The sequence below is a fragment of the Canis aureus genome, chromosome 6 (assembly GCF_053574225.1).
Source record: "Canis aureus isolate CA01 chromosome 6, VMU_Caureus_v.1.0, whole genome shotgun sequence".
NCBI classification, from domain to species: Eukaryota; Metazoa; Chordata; class Mammalia; order Carnivora; family Canidae; genus Canis; species Canis aureus.
The window spans coordinates 27,027,309-27,046,201 of record NC_135616.1 but is presented as its reverse complement, the minus strand read 5'-3'; the positions used below and the strand labels follow the sequence as shown (position 1 = coordinate 27,046,201).

Sequence of the window (18,893 nt, the reverse complement as noted above, 5' to 3'; positions counted from 1 at the left end):
TTCATCTGTGTTGTGTTTATTGATAATTCAATCCTTTTGGTTACTGAGTATATTCCCTTGTACAGATATGTGTATATTATGTGTATATACATACACATACATAAGCTTGTTGATCCATTCACATACCAACAGACATTTAGGTTGTTTCCAGTTTTTGTCTTTTTTTTTTTTTTAAAGATTTTTTATTTATTTATTCATGAGAGAGAGAGAGAAAGAGGCAGAGACACAGGCAGAGGGAGAAGCAGACTCCATGCAGGGAGCCCGATGTGGGACTTGATCCTGGGACTCCGGGATCACACCTCAAGCCAAAGGGAGACCCTCAACCACCAAGCCACCCAGGCATCCCTCCAGTTTTTGTCTTTTACTGAAAAAGCAGTTGTGAACATTTCTGTAGAAACCTTTCTTTGCATGGCCATGGGCTTCTGTTTTTCTTGGGTAAATACCACCTATAAGTAAAATGGCTAAATCATATCATAGATGCATATTTAAATTTTTAAGAAACTGCCAAATTATTTCCCAAAGACATTATGTTTTACAATCCCATCAGCAGGGCAGCTCTGGTGGCGCAGCGGTTTGGAGCCACCTAGAGCCTGGGGTGTGATCCTGGGGACCCTGGATCGAGTCCCACATCGGGCTCCCTGCGTGGAGCCTGCTTCTCCCTCTGCCTGTGTCTCTGCCTCTCTCTCAATCTGTGTGTCTCTCATGAATAAATAAATAAAATCTTAAAAAAACCAAAACAAAACAAACAAAAAACAATCCCATCAACAGTAGAGGAGAGTGCCAGCCGCCTGCTTCCTCACCAAAACTTGGTATAGTCAATCTTTTACTTTAATCACTCTGATAGGTGTGTAATGGTTCCTCATTGTAGTTTTACTCTGCATTTCCCTAATGACTATGGGGTTGAGGATCCTTTCCTGTCCTTATTTCCTTATATCTTCTTTGGAGAAGTATCCGTTCAAATCTTTTGTCTTTTTTTTTTTTAATAGGATTGTTTTGTTTTCCTATTACTGAGTTCTAAGGCATTCTTTATATACCCTGGATATAAATCCCTTACCAGAGATGTACTTGGTAAATACTTTCTCCCAGTTTGTGACTGGTCTTCTCATTTTCCTGACAGTATCTTTCAAGGAGCAAAAATTCTACATTTTGGTGAAGTCCAATTTATCCATTTTTTAGTGGATGATTAATAAACAACAGCTGAACTATACCGGCAACAAGTCACAAAGAGCCATAGAAAAGCACTACAGGGATGACTGGGTGGCTCAGCAGTTGAGCTTTTGCCTTTGGCTCAGGGCTTGATCCCAGGTGTGGGATCGAGTCCCACATTGGGCTCCCTGAGAGAAGCATGCTTCTCTGTCTGCCTATGTCTCTGCCTTTCTCTGTGTGTCTCTCATGAATAAATAAGTAAAATCTTAAGAAAGAAAGAAAGAAAGAAAGAAAGAAAGAAAGAAAGAAAGAAAGAAAGAAAGAAAGAAAGAAAGAAGAAAAAAAGAAAGAAAGAAGAAAAGAAAGAAAAGAAAAGAAAAAAGAAAAGAAAAGAAAGAAAAGCACTGTAAATCATTTGCTTTGTTTTTTAATGGACTCTAGTATTGCTCCCAATGTCTTCAACTCTATAATCTGAATCTACCGCTGCTACTAAAGTACTAATATAAGTGGCAGATTTCGCTTGTTTTCAAGGACTGACTTGTAGTCAGTTCCAAGAATTTCTGTCAGAAATTGAAACTGAGGGGGCGCCTTGGTGGCTCAGTTGTTTAAGTGTCTGCCTTCAGCTCAGGTCATGATCGACCCTGAGTCAGGGTCCCTGCTCAGCAAGTAGTCTGCTTCTCCCTCTCCGTTTGCCCCTCCCCCCAACTCATGCTCGCTCCCTCTTTCGCTCACAAATAAAAAAAAAATCTTAAAAAAAAAGAAAAGAAACAAACTGAAACTGAGTACACAGGCTTTCTCTACCACATAGCACAGTTCAATGGCTTGCCAGTGGTAAAGTCTGGTTGTAATTTTTTGAGCTCAGGACCAAGACTGAAAAGTTTATTAAACAAAAACTGCCCTCAATCACTATTACCTAACACTATATGACTTTAGAAATTAGTTTCCACTGCAAACTTGACAGCATTTCCTAATGAATTAAACCTAAAATTATAAGGGATAAGTTAACTTTTATGTAGAACAAAAGTAAATTTTGAAAACTGACACTTAAATTGTCTGAATTGTAAAAAGTATATGTATGTTTAAGTTCTTAAGAAAACATCAAACGTTTTCCTAACTGGCTGTATCGTTTTGCACTCCTATGAACAAAGTATAAAAGCTTGGGCCACTCTGCATCCTTACCACCACTCCTTACTGTCAGTACTTTTCACTTCAGCCATTCTATATAGTCTGTAGAAGCACATCACGGTTTTCACTTGCATTTCCATAGTGCCTAACAATGTTGCCCCCCCTTTCACGCACTCAAGGGTGTTTTTTAAAGTACATCAGTCAAGTAGGAAGACATTTCACCTGTGATTGGTCTTTTCTCTTCCATGGAGCAAAAAGTCGAGTTGTCTGGTCAGTACCAACAGTGATGATAAACTCTCCTTGAGGATCCCACATTAGGTCTTGGACACCATCAAAGTGTCCTGAAATAACAATCTCTGGAGTCCACTCTCTCTGCAATGAAAGTACTCATGACACATCAAAATAATCAGAGATCACTGCTACTCAAAATCAAGTCTGATAATGATAATGCCTTCTGCCCTCAGGGTTAATGATGGAAAACACTGATGTCCCAAGCAAGGTGAAAAACTTAAAAAACAAGATTGGATCTTAAGGCATTAATCCTGGGAAATTCCCCTCAATTCAGCATTTACTGAAAGCCTCCTAGAAGTTAGATACTATTTAACTTTTCTTTGCCTCAAAGAACTCTTCTAGAAGAGTTACCAAGCTTGTACGGCTGTTACGAGAATTAAATGAATGAATTTATATTTGTAAAATATGCAGAACAATGCTGGCACATAATACGTATTATTTGTGTATTTTTGTTTAAACTACATAATAAAGAGTATTATGTAAAATGAATCAGCAGATTCTGAGTGTGTGCCTGATTGGCTTAATTTTTTTTTAAGTTTTTAAAATTTATTTTAGAGACAGGAGACAGAAAGTATACGTGTACAAGAGAGAGAGGCAGAGGGAGAGGTACAAAGAATCTCAAGCACTCTGCACCGAGCACAGAACTTGATGTGGGGCTCGATCTCAAGATACTGAAATTAGGATCTGAGCCTAAACCAAAAGTTGGATGCTTAACCAACTGCGCCACTCAGGTGCCCTGATAGCTTTCTTTATCAAGTAAAAGGAGCTACAGGTATACAGAATAGAGGCTGAATCGAACCTAGCTGGCCCACCTCTTGAGGGAGCCTGTACCAGCAAGCATGTGAATAGAGACAATCAAGTACAGAAAATGTCCTATGTCTGGTCCACACAGCATCTTTTTGAACCACCTCAAGTAGTAGTAAAACAATCTTTAGAGTAAAATTAGACTTGTATAAATAGCTAAAAGGTCACTCAAAGCAAAGTATGATGAAATCAGTGATTAAGCTAAGCTATATTATTTTCTGGTAAAAAAAAAATTAAACAGTTGTGACTAAGAAATGCTATTAATTTCTTCTGTGACATAAAAACTGATTCTAAAGTTAGCACTAATGGGAGTTTTCAAAAAGCTCTGAACAAAGGGCAGCACTTTTGGACTATCAGTACAGTTTTCCACTATAACAGTCCTGAATTGCAGTGTTTGTTTTTAAAATCAGCCTCAATTGTAACAAATGTGCCACTCTGGTGTGGGAGGCTATGCACATGGGTGCAAGAGGGTGTACTAGAACTCTCTGTACTTTCTGCTCAATTTTTCTGTGAACCTAAAACTTCTTTAAAAATAAAGTCTATAAAGTCTATTTTTTTTAAAGTCACTTTAAATACTTGGTAAGCAGTTATTATAAATCTGAAGTCAAATTATAAGTTCCCTGAATTCTGTCTTGTGGCTTGAGGTTTTTTTTTTTTTTTTTTTTTAACTCATCTGACACTTTTTTTTCTATGAAGGCCCTCAAAAACTAAAACTGAAATATGACTCAAAAGAGCTTCAAGTTAAGAAAAAAATTTATCCTAAAAAATATCTTATTTAAAAGTGCCTTAGGGACACCTGGGTGACTCAGTTAAGCATCCTCCAACTCCTGATTTTGGCTCAGGTCATGATCTCCAGGTCATGGGATTAAGCCTCACTTTGGGCTTCACATTCAGCAAGGAGTCGCTTGGAATTCTCTTCTTCTCCCTCTTTCCCTCCCACACATGCATACACACGTGCACACGTGCTCTAATAAATTTAAAAATCTAAAACAGGTGCCTTAGCTGATGATTCCCTGGTTCGTTCGTTCTTTCTTTCTTTCTTTCTTTCTTTTTTTTTTTTTTTTTTTTTTAAGATTTTATGTATTTATTCACGAGAGACAGAGACAGAGGCAGAGACATAGAGGGAGAAGCAGGCTCCTGATGCAGGACTCAATCCCAGGACCCCGAGAGATCACTACCTGAGCCAAAGGCAGACACTCAACCACTGAGCCACCCAGGTGCCCAACCCTGGTTCATTTCATAGCAAAAACAATCCTTCTGTTTTTCAAAGTGTATGTATGGTTGATACACAATATTACATTAGTTTCAGGTGTACAACATAGTGATTCAATATATCTACACATTACACTATGCTCACCACTGATGTAGCTACTGTCACCATAAACACTATTATAATATCATGACTATAACTCCTTCTGTGCCTTTTATTCCCATGACTTAATTCCATAATTGGAAGCCTGTACCTCCCATTCCCCTTCACCTACTTGGCCCAACTCCCACTCCTCTTTCCCCTCTAGCAACCATCAATTTGTTCTCTGTGTATACAGGTCTGACTCCTTACTAGTAGAAACAATCTTGAAGGTCAACTTCAAATGGAAAATATAAGGGAAAGAGTAAATCACTCCATGCACCGAGAAGTCAAATCTTCATAGATGGATGATACAACTATTACAAAGGCCATCAACTAAAGATTATACAAATCCATGAGCTTTTATTTTATAAAGTAACCCATGAGATGCACATTCGGAATCTACTGACTCACATTTCACTCAATGCTCTTCTCTCATTTATATACTTGGTTTGAAATATATTAACATACTGTCCCACATGTGTGTCAGACCCCGTTTTTCATACTGTACAAATTTGAACTCACTGAAGCACCACAAAAACCCTATTAGTAGGAGCTATTTCCATCCACATTTCACAGAGGAGGAACCTGAGACCAGAGGTCAGGCAATGCCCTCGAGGATACAGGGCCAGTAAATGCTGGGGCCAGGCTCTGAACCCAGGCTATCTAGTTCCCAGGCCTGTGCTCTTAGTTACTGTTCCTGCAATCCCATTTCCCAAATCCAAAGAAGTAGACCAGAAGCAAATGAGAAAGAGATGGAATAATGATGAGAGGCAGACACATGATTAGAAGATTACTTCACTTTGAGAAGAGACTATTATTAAAAAAGATGTAAAAAGAGCCCAGGATTTAGAAGACCATTTAAAATTACACTTATCAAAAAAATAAATAAAAATAAATAAATAAAATAAAATTACACTTATCAACAGCCCTGTGAGCATTAATATATTCCTTCACAAAATAACAGATGGTCTTATTGCCCTTTTGTCAATCATTCATTAGTAATTATCTATGGAGCACCCAACTGTCCACAGGAAAACCAAATTATGTTATTTCCTTTAAGAAGACAGGGAAGCTAAACATTTTAGGAAACATTCCCATCAAAAAATGCATAGAGTTTAAAGGCAGAGCTTAAAATTTATACAGCTTAGAGTTCACTTATGTAGAAAGTTTACCTATGTACAAATTTCAGAACCTCAACAATGATGGACAAATGAATACTTTATGCCTTAGAAGAGCTTTAAGTTTCTTAGTATAACTACAGTATTAATGTCTATAATAAGAAATGATGTCATTGGAACTTAAGCACATCTACTATGTTTCTGCAAAGTATTATAAGTGTGTAACATAACTTATCTAGGTTTCACTTCACTCTATTTGATCACAAATGCTTTATTTAAATATGCTTTTCTTACTGGGTTAGTCACATTCTGTTTCCAAAGGTGTAATGCTCCATGGAAAGCATGAGCGATGATCATGGAACCATCTTCATTAAACTGGCAATCATAAAATCCCAGAGTATTTCCACCTACTTCACCTACTCGGACCTATGCAATAATAGAAAATAATATGTAATCAATATTCCACACTTCACACAGTAGAAATCACAGATTTCAGAGATTGTTATGTTCCCTCTTATTTAGCATATATAAAGAGTAAACATTTGCATCTCCAGGAATACAAACTTGGGAGTTAACTACTGTTTATTAAACCCAATTTCCTGTTCCTTAAATATTCACATGTTTACCTGTTCTAGCCAAACTCCTGACTCTTCATCTGGAGCCCAGAGGATCATGGTTTTATCCATTGAGGCAGACAACAATCTCATTGGCTGCTGGAGAATACCATCTAAAGAATAAAAGCAAATGCTTTAAAGTGACCAACAAGCATTATGTTTATAGATTACTAGAAAAACATGATATGAGTACTGCAAGAACATTCACTTGCAGCATTACTATAGCCAAACTTTGGAAACACTACATAAATCTACCATTAGAAGAACAGATGAATGAGTTGTGGTATATTTAGATAATGGAGTATTACACTTTAATAAAAATTAGAGCGATATGAATCAACATGGATAGATCTCCAAACATGTCAAGTTAAAAGGCAAGTTGTAAGAGGAGAGTATATATTGATGCCAGGTTTTAACAGCTGTAAAACAATACTGTTTGGGGCTATATAAATGTGTAGCATAAGTATAAAAATACTCATGACAATGATATGCAGTGAATTCAGTCCTGTAGTTGCCCTAAGAGAAGAACGGAGGGGGAAAAGGTTCAGGAAAGAATACACAGGGGTCCCTCGATACCAACAATATACATATATTTTTAACTACAACAAATATGGCAATATTTGGCAAATATGGCAATACTAATATAACAATATTAATAACAATTGAATGGTGATTACATTCATATTCATTATTCATATTTTCTACTCTTGTCTTGGAGAATAAGCTGGGGGAGGAATGTGAGGCTTATGCCTTATTCAGCTCTACACCACAGCGCCAGCTTTAGTATGCAAACATCACTTCACAAATGGGAGATTGAGGGCAAAAGAAAGGGACAGAGAGTCTTATTTTTTCATAAATGTTGCATCCCAGTATTATGCCAACTTTTTTATTTCCAGGGACAAAGGTTCCAGTGAAGTTGGAAGTTGGCTTAAAAGTCAATTTCTCTTATATCCCATAATGACTAGATGAAAAGTTTTAAGAGACTTAAAATGGGAGTGGTGGTTTCAGCATCAGGGCAGCATTCACACTTTTCCCACTCAGGAGTTTAAGTTTCAATGGAATTGACTGTCCAGCAGAACATGTCCAACAGCTGCAGTTTTATACTTTGCCAACTTAAAAATGTATTTCAGGGAATCCCTAGATGGCTCAGCGGTTTAGCGCCTGCCTTCAGCCCAGGGCGTGGTCCTGGAGTCCTGGGATCGAGTCCCACATCAGGCTCCCTGCATAGAGCCTGCTTCTCCCTCTGCCTGTGTCTCTGCCTCTCTGTGTCTCTCATGAATAAATAAAATCTTTAAAAAAAAATGTATTTCAGATTTTATTTTTTTTAATTTTTTTTTTAAAGATTTTAAGTAACCTCTACACTCAGCATGGGGCCCAAACTTACAACCTCAAGATCAAGAATTGCATGTTCTATTGACTGAGTCAGCCAGGCTCCTCATTCGAGATTTTTAATCACACTGGGGGCGGGGGGGGGGGGGCGGCGGGTAAAAAGCCACCACTTCATTCTGTACATGAGATTTACCTGAAATGAGAGATACATATACGGCTTTTCCCCTACCTTTGTAGAATGAAGGCTGCCAATGAACTGCATTTACCCAGTTTTCATGACCAGCCAGTACAGTCTCCAGAGTAATTGCAAATGCTATTTTAACACCTATAACAAAAATGACATTTTCTTTTCTCAAAGCCCTTCTAAAAAGAATTTTTAAAACCAAATTGTACAATTTCATACCCTCCTTCAAAAATCTGAACATGATTTAGATTCAACAAAAAATAAATTAATTTTATCCACTGTTCAAAATTACAAAGAAAAAAGTTCTAAAGATATATAAATTTTTCTCTCAAGTTTTTCTATCTAATCATAAATACATGCTAAGGAATATGTTCAATTTTAAAAGTGTTCAGGAACAACTACTCTTACATTGCAATTAAAAAGCAAAACCAGACATGTCAGCTTTCCTTGCTCTCCACACTATCAATGTGTAATAACCTAATACTATTTTTAAGAAACTTAGCTTAAATACAGAAATAGAGGAAGTCAAATCAGTATTGTGACTGTTCAAATAAAATAATTGATAAAAATATCACAAAAATTTCTTACTTGGGATTAGCTAGCTACTCATAACACACTGATTAAGGATTTTTTGGTTCTCCCCATAAAACGATGTTACAAAATCCCAACCCTAATGGGCTTTAAAAAACAGAGTAATAACAAGGAAGAGTATTCCTAGGTAAACAACGCTCACTGAGGGCTAACTTTATAATTTAGTTGAATACTCAAAAATATTTCCTTCAAATACAACATTCCAGCAGGATCTATCATGCAGGGGGACTGTTCTGACTCCAGACAGTAAGAAAATCAGAATTACATATACCACTGAAGTATAGTGCTTTGGCATGTCTCTTATTCAGTAAAGGTATAGATAATTCTCTTTATTCCTTTAGATCTTCCTATGCTAACGCTGAAAATTTGGCATCATTTTACAAATTAATTTACTAAGAAAATATTAAACATTTTCAGCAATTTTTAAAAATCTTACTAGTATGGTTAGGAAGAAAAATAAATCTCATATATGAAAAATAACATCCTCAAATAAAACCTTTTTTAAAAAAACGTATAGGCAGTGGCTTCCGGTCAGCGTGGCTTGTGTACAGTGTCTGGTCTCCAAGTTTCCCGCTTCCCAGGTAACATATGGCTAAAAGCTTACAGAGTAAGTGGAAAAGGAAGATGCGGAAAAGAGAAAAAAGAATGCCCCAAAGGAACTCAGCAAACTTAAAAAAGTATTCTTAAAATAGATAGTGATGTTTTAATGAAAGATGTTCAAGAGATAGCAACTGTGGTGGTACCCAAACATTGTCAAGAGCAAACTCAGTGTGTAGTACAAGATGAAAAAAGATGACATGAAAATAGAGACTGAAATTAAGAGAAACAAAAAGAGCCTTCTAGACCAGCATGGACAGTATCCCATATAGATGAACCAAAGGCAAAGGAAAAGGCTGAAGGTAAAGCAAGAAAAAGGGAAGGGGAAAAGCAAAGCCAAAGCAGCAAAGGCAGCGAACACCTGAAAAATCCTACGCGGGACTGGTCTTTGATTAGAATGTGTACATGGATTTCAGCTTTACCAAATGAAAACTTGGTTTTCATATTTAACTTGGCCTTGCTCTTCAATTCAAACCCAAATTAACTCCTCAAATTTGTTTTGGGAGCTTGAATGTTTTTTTGATGAATGAAAAAATAAAAAATAAATTTTTAAATGTATCTGATCTGATACTGATCTGATACTTCTGAAAAAATAACCTTCACACAGGTGTGTAGTGAAACAGATGAATGAGCTAGGAAGCTGTTACATTAAATATTTTCATTATTACTCACTTTCATTTTCTATTGTAAAAGTATTTTCCTTCAGTTTTATATTATCATCATCTTGAGTTTCTAAAGATGTTGATTTTATATACAGCCTCCATATTCGTATCAGGCAATCTTGTGAACAGCTTGCTAGGAAAAGATCTCTACCTAATAAAACAACAAATGTTATATATTTTTAAACATTATATTCTTAAATTTAGTTATAAGATTTTTCTCCTCTACAATATGGTGATCTCTAGATTTCCTGAAAAACTGAGACTTTGCTTCCCTACTCTTCATTCATTTGACCTATAATCTTTTTTAGTAACATTAGCAAATATACATACAATGCTAATAAATGGTTACAACATGCAGCATTTTTTTTTTTTTTAACATGCAGCATTCTTATACAGTCTATAAGATTCTACAAAGAACTCAAGAAATGTCTGCATGGGTAATAGTCAGCTAGTGTCCTGTTTAAAACATCAATTTCACCCTCTATCACCCCAATTAATAGATAACAAAGGGGTAAGTATCTTCTAATAGGGACAATAGAAAAATATCACGTAAAAAGAAAACATTAAATGAAACCTAAGAAGCTCCTTTTCTGAAAGATCCACACACTTGCTCCATTATATGTACTTCAGCAAGATTTCATACTGACCAAAGGTTGCCCATTCCACGCCTCTTATCCAATCCTCATGTCCACAGAGAAAAAGCACTTTCTGAAACTAGTAAGATAACAAAAATCATAGGCTTGATGTGAGAATTTAGTATTTTCATGTATATCAGTGATTTCATTGGGATCACAGCCAGTCCTAACACACCTAATGGTTTTTTATTTTTAAACTGGGAACACTATCTGATCAGATAGAAGATAGAGGTCTCATTTGGGAATGAAAAAAATCTCATAATCATTTAACTCATCTAGGTAGATAAGATAGTATCTATAGACCTTAAATACTCTAAATGTTTGTCAGATAAACTGACATGCGCTGTCCTATAGAAAAAAGTTGGTTGGCTGGACATTCACAACCATTTTAAACTTTCTTATAGAATGCAAAGAAACAGGTATTTCCATTATTAAATAAATAAGCCTGAAGTTAATCTCTTTTCTGCAACTTCTCTCCTCTAATTTAACCACTCAATGTATAGGTAAAGCTCAGAACAACAAATAAACACCGCCAGGGGAATTTCACCATAAGTTATACTTTATTTAAAATTTACAGAAAAAGAAAAAAGAAAACGAAAATCTACTACCCCACATATTCCTCCTGTCCTTCCCCCATCTAATGACCTGTTTCTCACCTAACAACTCTGGACCACATGGCCAAGGCAGCACTTACTTGGTGTTCAGTGTAAAGCTGTCTTAAGAGAGGACTGTCAAAAAAGATTCTCCTTTTAGATTATTTTGGTTTAGATTAGAACAACCCTAAAATTCTACAATCTGGAAATAGTCTGTTTTAAGATGTATAATTAAGCAGAACATAATTCTAGTATCTTAATGAAATCATTAATTACCTGGTCATTTTGTTGAACGAATAAGTGAATCTTGCAGTCATCATCGCCACATGCTAATATTGGTACTGGAAGAATAAAAAAGCTTTACTGTAAATGTTCCATCACATTTTATTACCACCAATGCTGGATTCTTTATTGGGTAAAGAATCCAGGCTTCTATTTTCCACACCCTGAACAAATAAATTGAAAGTCCTCAATAAATGTCAATAAGAATAAAATGAACACTCTAAAATGTTCTATTAAATGGCTCCTTGGCAAAGAATGACTACTAATTAACCGAGAGTCCTTTCCTCCATCATGTGTCATTTATGATAGAATTAGTGGTGAAAAGAGAAACACAAGAAGCAAGTTGGGAGCATTTCATCAAGCCAACCAGAAGATTAATCCAAAAAGTTGTTAGCCCAACTGAGTGAGAAAATATAAGAGCTATGAGCCTAGCATCACAGCTAATGCACAAAAACTTAAGGGTATGTTTGTTACTTGAAGCACCTTACATTTTGTTTGAGATTTCAACAGTAAAACCAAATTCATAAAGCATGTAGAGAATAAAGTAAAAGGGCATTGTAATTATTAAGGGCATGTAATTATTATGCAATTTAAAGTTGCTAAGAGAGTAGATCTTTTTTTTTTTTTCTTTTTTTTTAAGAGAGTAGATCTTAAAAGTTCTCATCACAAGGAAAAAAAATTCTGTAACTATGTATGGTCAGGGATGTTAATCACCTACTGTACTGACATACTCATTTCTCAACATATAAAAAGACTGAATCATGTTGTACACTTAAAACTAATATATCACTTATACCTCAATTTGTTAAAAAAAAAAAAAAAGCACATGGTTAAAATGCTATGAAAGATGAGGCTATAAAAAATTCATTTTACCAAAGGACAGCAAATAAAATGACTTCTTCTAAGTAAATGTAAATATAAGTGTGCTTTTCAAAGATTTTCTCAGTTTAAATCAAGCAAAAAACAAACCCCAGTCACATGACTTCAGTGTGGATGGGAAGAAAACTAAATTCTCTGTTATAAAGCCAGAATGTATGAATTCCTCCTACTGGGAAGCCCTCACACAAAGTGGGAGCATCACATGAAACCGCAGAGTAGCAGTTCCTGCTACAGAGGGCACCAGAGACTGACAGTTACCAGGCCTGCCTTTCTGCGCTAGCTATGTTCTCCAGGCAACTTAGGTGGTAGAGATGGACCGACTCACAGGCCATAAACTTTGTGGAGGATAATCAAAGGTACAGACAGATGGGTTTCAGAGTATAAAGGGAAAGTTTCCTATTGGGAAATTTTAAGTGGTCTCGAGCAAATGGTCATTATGCAAGATGTGAAAAGGCTCTCATCTTCACAGATTCATAGGGTCCATCTTCAGTATTTTTTCTACTTATCCTAGACCTTCACCTTCAGAGAGTTAATTTTCCCAAATAAGACCTATAAATGTTGATATCTGATAGATAACAGTATCAATACCAAGTACATATTAAGTGACTTAAATTTTCAACAGTTATCAAAATTCTTAGCAGCTTCCCTTAATTTTATGTACAAAGATCATTTGAATACTGAAAACCAAAGTAAACTTCTAGTCATAGCATAAGGTACATAGTAGTAGAAGTTTCAGGTGTACACCTGAAACTAAAGTTAACATTTTGTCAACTATACTTTAATTCTTTTAAAAAGTATATTACCCATGTTTCAACTTGTTTCATGAAAACACTTAGATATGAAATTAAGACCCAATGTTTCTTTTAGGTTCTGCTTGTTTTTTTTTTTTTTTTTTTAATTTTTTTTTTTTTTTTTAATTTATGATAGTCACAGAGAGAGAGAGAGAGAGAGGCAGAGACATAGGCAGAAGGAGAAGCAGGCTCCATGCAGGCTCCATGCACCAGGAGCCTGACGTGGGATTCGATCCCGGGTCTCCAGGATCGCGCCCTGGGCCAAAGGCAGGCGCCAAACCGCTGCGCCACCCAGGGATCCCTAGGTTCTGCTTGTATGGAGATAAAAATATACTGCTGTTTTAATGTGTATTCAGCAGGGTACTCACCATTAGTATTAGGCAAATAAGATAAAGAGAGAGCCAGAGTGAATCCATTTCCAAAGTTCAAGGTCTGAAGGCACATTACTAAGAAATAATAAAAAAAAAATCATGAACAACTAACTTTGAGCTTATCTACCTGAAAAGGTAGAGTAGCATCAATACAGCCCTGGGTGCAGGATGGGATGAGAGAGGTCAATCCTGGGACCCCAGTGACCATGTCAATTTAAATGATCAACTTTAAAAAAAATTTTTATTTAAATTCAATTAATTAACATATTACTGGTTTCAGAGGTAGAGGTCAGTGATTCATCAGTCTTATAGAATACCCAGCACTCATTACATCACATGCCTTCCTTAATGTTCACCACTATATGATCAGCTTTTAACAACATTACAGAGAACAAAAGGACTTAAAACACTTGAAAATGGTATGTATGTTCTTCTGTCATTCATTTGACAATTACTACTTCATTTGGATTATAGTGTCTCTAAACCTACCTTCTGAACCCTTTACAGACCATATTCGAACGGTAGAATCTGAAGCTGCAGAAACTATCAATGTATGTAATTCAACATCTGATGCCCTCCTCTGGTAAAGAGCATGCACTGCATAAACAGGTCCTTCATGGCCTTGAAGATGGATAGCTTTTAAAAGCTGTATCAGAAAGAATGGACAAAAATATGTGATAAAAAAGGAATTAAGAGTTCCATCTTTATTCAACTAAAATCACAGAATTAAAGGTACAGTTAAAATGCCTGACACAGAAATACATTCTTTCAAATTGAAGAGAATGTAAACTTCAGAGACGGTCTGACCACAGTAAGGACACATAGACCTACACAGTCTTTGACACAGCAATTTCCCATCTACTCTGAGGGCAGCCCCAGTGGCCCAGCGGTTTAGCACCACCTTCAGCCCAGGGCGTGATCCGGGAGACCGGGGATCAAGTCCCACGTCAGGTTCCCTGCATGGAGCCTGTTTCTCCCTCTGCCTGTGTCTCTGCCTCTCTGTCTCTCTCTCTGTCCCTCATGAATAAATAAAATCCTAAAAAAAAAAAAAAAATCTACTCTGAGATGCTACCTACATTAGTGTAACAAATAATAAAAGACAAATGCAGAAAGACATTCATCCACACTCTTTATAATAGTGAAAAATTCCAATCAACTTAAAATTTCTAAAAGGAACTGGTTAAATTATCATAGGCATACACTATAGCCAATAAAAAAGATAACAGAAAAAGACAATCACAACATTGATATTTTTGAAGACTACAACCCGCTTTGTGGAATGTTCCTTCTTTTGTAGTGTGATATTTCCTAATGATATTATATTCTGGTTATACATTTTGACATCATTACTATCCACTAGCATTACATTAGACAATACATTTATGTCAGTCCCAGTTTTAGCGATGTTAACTTTGGTATTGTAGTAGAGGTAGTGTCTGCCAGGTTTTTTCACTGTGAAGTTAATTTTTTTGGTGATACTATGTGAGATCATACTTTGGAATTGGGTAATCTATTCTCCATCTAACTTTTACCAAGTACTTTTAGCATACACTCATGATACTTGCCTGAATCCGGTACAGCGAGAACATGAAAAAAATCACAAATGGAACTAGGAAATCCCATCTACCTGCCTGCCATGCAAGATTATTCCCTGTGGTATCATTTCTGCTATTTTAGGTATACTTTTTAGAGTTCGAAATGTGTGAGATGTCTTCTGTAATCTGCTGTCTACTGAAATAGAGAAGCCCCTTCAACACCTGCTCAAAAAAAAAAAACACCTGCTCAGTTGTTTTCTGAATTAAGCAAAACTCTGGCACTCAACATAATGATTAACAGTTATGTATTAGGATCTGTACGTTAACTTAGTATAATCATTGACCTTGGGCTTCTTTAAAAACTCATTTTTAAAAACTCAAGTACAGTATAATCTCTTTTAAAGATTTTTTTTTTTTTTTACTCATGATAGACATGGGGGGGGCGGGGGCAGAGACACAGGCAAAGGGAGAAGCAGGCTCCATGCCGGGAGCCAGACGCAGGACTCAATCCTGGGACTCCAGGATTGCACCCTGGGTCAAAGGCAGGCACTAAACCACTGAGCCACCCAGGGATCCCCAGTATAATCTCTTTTATGTATAATTATACACACAAAATAGACACCTAGAATAATGGTCATTAGAATGTTATTAATTCTGTTGAGGTTTCATAATTCCTTTTTCATACTTTTCTATATTTAAACTTTTTTTACATGAGTCTGTATCATTACTCCCTAAAAAATTAAATCTTTTGAAATTACTCAGTTTACATTTTTAGGCAGGATTATATATCTACCATCAGATAATTTGAAAAACAAAAGAAACCTCTCAAGTGCACCAGCTTGTTAATAAACAATACTTAATCGTTGGAGGCGCAAATCTCTCATTATACCAGTTTAGGATTATTTCCTTTTATCAGAAGTCAAAGTGTGTTGAGCACCTGTATACATGGAAATGCGTATGAAAAGGAACCTGTAAGCCTCTTAAGGTTTCCATGTGTGGACCCTTCCCCCTAAATCCTCTTATTTCATTCATCCCCTTTTAGGAGTTTAACCCTCCTGCTGTCCTCCACCCTATCTGGCCTCACATTCTCTTCTGGCTTCTAAGTTTGCTGTCTGCCATGAGATACTTGCTCAAGTACAGTCCTCTCTATTGACAGAAGTATAAGGCAACACTGAGGAAAGAGTTTTGCAAGTGTCACCTCAAAAATCTCAAAAATGAGTGCTCAAATCAATCTTTGGATTCCTCTGCCAAGATCAATCCAAACAGGAGTTAAGTTTGCTACACCCCTCTCTGCTCTTATTTCAAGTCTAGGTGCTTTCAATATCACCACCTCCACACCTATCCTCTCCTTCTGAGGACAAGTCTGGATATCTGGCCAGTAATTCAAGTGACAGGTCTACAAGTAAATTCCACATCTTCCTTCCTACTTCCCTATTTTTTCTTTGTAGAAGCACCTTTCTTCCAGGACCTGAAAACAGAATCCCACTATTTTTAATTACTCACTCCCCTGATACCAGCTCCTACCCCTTTGATAACTAGTCAATGTCAAAATCATCTTCCCTTCAAAAACACATCCCACCACTTTCTTCATATTTTTTCCTACTTTAATTTGGCACACTGCTGTCAGATTAGTCTTCTTTGACATTCGTATTCTTCTGCTTAGAAATCATCAATGACTACCAAATGCCTGCTAATAAAGCAAACTCTTAAAGGTGATATTCACATTCCCACACGATCTTCTATTATACTTTACTGCCTACAATGAATTGCCTAGGAACGTTTCCAAAACTATGTCATTCAGAGTTACAAAGAATGCTAAGAGATTAAAAGAAAAAATAAAAAGTTCAGACTTGAAAGAAATTTGGCAAATGCTAGTTAAACGAAGATACATTCGTCCATGTCAGAACTCTACAGGGTTTTCACTGTACTCATGGTACACTGGGACTCTCTAAAAAAAAGTATAGGATTTATACTTTAGGTATATATACCAAAAGTATTTCCCAACCTTGATTTGCCAGACTCCTTTTTTCATGTTAACTTCTTGAAAGATGAATAATTCTCTGAATAAACTTTAGAGAAGCCTGTCCTAAAGACATCTTAGGCTTTGGTTAAGACTGGATACTTCTGAGCAGGCGATCTCCTTTATCACCTGAGCTTTGTTATTTATGCCAGTCTTCCTACCAGGACTTCTAGCCACCTGAGCTTTGTTATTTATACCAGTCTTCCTACCAGGACTTCTAGCCCCTTAAATTCCTCCCAAGGAAATTATCCCTACCCAACTCAAAGGCCACTTCTTAAAACTCCACTGCACTGGGATCCCTGGGTGGCTCAACGGTTTGGTGCCTGCCTTTGGCCCTGGGAGTGGTCCTGGAGTCCCGGGATCAAGTCCCGCCATCAGGTTCCCTGCATGGAGCCTGCTTCTCCCTCTGTCTGTGTCTCTGTCTCTCTCTCTCTTTCTCATGAATAAATAAATAAAATCTTTAATAAAACAAAACAAAACAAAAACAAACCTCTACTGCACTCACAGCATCATGGTTGTGGTACAGCAAGTCAGAGCACATATTCATGGAGCTACCCTTGTACTTTAGCTATTTAAGTTCCTTTTTTCCTTCAAAACCATGTACATGAATTATAAACAGGATTCTATCTCATCTTCATCTTCTGCACGACAGATGTCCAAATGTCTAACATGCTTTTAATCTTTGCTTACAACTAGAAATGACCTAGTGTTCATCAATAGAGATCCATCCATACTCAGCACTGCATATCATAACATTACTCAGAATTATGTAAAGCTATAATCCACATGGTAACATCTTTCCTATGAACATGGGCAGTATTAATTTTTGCTATCACTGAAAACAGAACAGCCCCTGTAAGTGCAGTCTGAAAACCATTCCAAAATGATGGAAATTAACAGAAATGAATAACAGTCATATGAATACAGGAGAAAATATTAGAGGAAAGATACAGGGCATGTGAAGTATAGAAGATATAGGATCTGGATTACTGATAAAAATGAAGCAACTTCATAAAAGAACACAGTAGCTATAAGGAAAAGAGCTGAAAAATAAAAGCAGATATAAGTCATTTCTTATAACTATAAACATGTCTACTCACCTGATTATTCTCTATTTCCCAGTGAATCACTTGATTATCAGATCCTCCAGAAACTAATTCAGTAGAAGGAGCTAGAAAAAATTATATTTCCATAAATATGTTTTCCCTAGCTATTTTGAAAATTTTCAAAGCTACAGAAAGGATACAAGAAAACTCATACACCCCTTACCTAGACTCACCACTGTTAACATTTTGCCACATTTATGTAACATCTTTATCCATATATATATATATATATATGTATATATATACATGGACCTCTTTGTTTATGACAAACCGTTTAAAAATAAATTGCAGGGATGCCTGGTGGCTCAGTGGTTAAGGGTCTGCCTTCAGCTCAGGGCATGTTCCTGGAGTCCCAGGATCAAGTCTCACATAAGGCTCCCTGCATGAAGCCTGCTTCTCCCTCTGTCTACATCTCTGCCTCTCTCTCTGTGCCTCTAATAAATAAATAAAATATTTTTTTAAATTAAATAAATAAAAATAAATTGCAGATATCAAGACCCCTGACTCTCAAAAACTTTATCATCTATCTTACTAGATTTGGAACACTGCCCTACATTCCTGCAATACAATTATCATATTCAACAGTTTTAACAGTTGATACAGTATCATTAATGTGACATACAGTCCATACTAAAATTGCCCCAAGTGGTTCCAGTACCGTCTTTTATAACTTTTTAAAATTCTGAATCTAGGGAAGCCTGGGTGGCTCAGTAGTTGAGCTTCTGCCTTCAGCACAGGGCATGATCCTGGAGTTGCGAGATCGAGTCCCACATCAGGCTCCTGCAGGGAGCCTGCTTCTCCCTCTGCCTAGGTCTCTGCCTCTCTCTCTCTCTCTCTCTCTCATGAATAAATAAATAAATAAATATTTA

At 36.5% G+C, this 18,893-nt stretch overlaps 1 protein-coding gene and 1 pseudogene across 6 annotated transcripts in view; one reads left to right on the top strand and one right to left on the bottom strand.

Annotated features, from left to right (window-relative positions):
- Positions 1-18,893, bottom strand: part of ELP2 (elongator acetyltransferase complex subunit 2) — a 48,698-nt gene that overhangs the window by 23,906 nt on the left and 5,899 nt on the right. For all 6 annotated transcript variants that reach the window (XR_013381372.1, XM_077900503.1, XM_077900501.1 and 3 more), the window contains exons 3-12: positions 18,019-18,089; positions 13,853-14,009; positions 13,361-13,438; positions 11,317-11,381; positions 10,460-10,526; positions 9,823-9,963; positions 8,008-8,103; positions 6,462-6,562; positions 6,130-6,261; positions 2,494-2,643 (exon numbers count right to left, since the gene is read on the bottom strand). Coding sequence is in view for 5 of the 6 variants with exons in the window: in XM_077900503.1 (XP_077756629.1) it covers positions 2,494-2,643; positions 6,130-6,261; positions 6,462-6,562; positions 8,008-8,103; positions 9,823-9,963; positions 10,460-10,526; positions 11,317-11,381; positions 13,361-13,438; positions 13,853-14,009; positions 18,019-18,089 (1,058 nt within the window). In the remaining variant the exon portion in view is untranslated. The remainder of the gene's footprint in view (positions 1-2,493; positions 2,644-6,129; positions 6,262-6,461; positions 6,563-8,007; positions 8,104-9,822; positions 9,964-10,459; positions 10,527-11,316; positions 11,382-13,360; positions 13,439-13,852; positions 14,010-18,018; positions 18,090-18,893) is intronic.
- LOC144315307 (protein LLP homolog pseudogene) lies at positions 9,142-9,515 on the top strand (annotated as a pseudogene).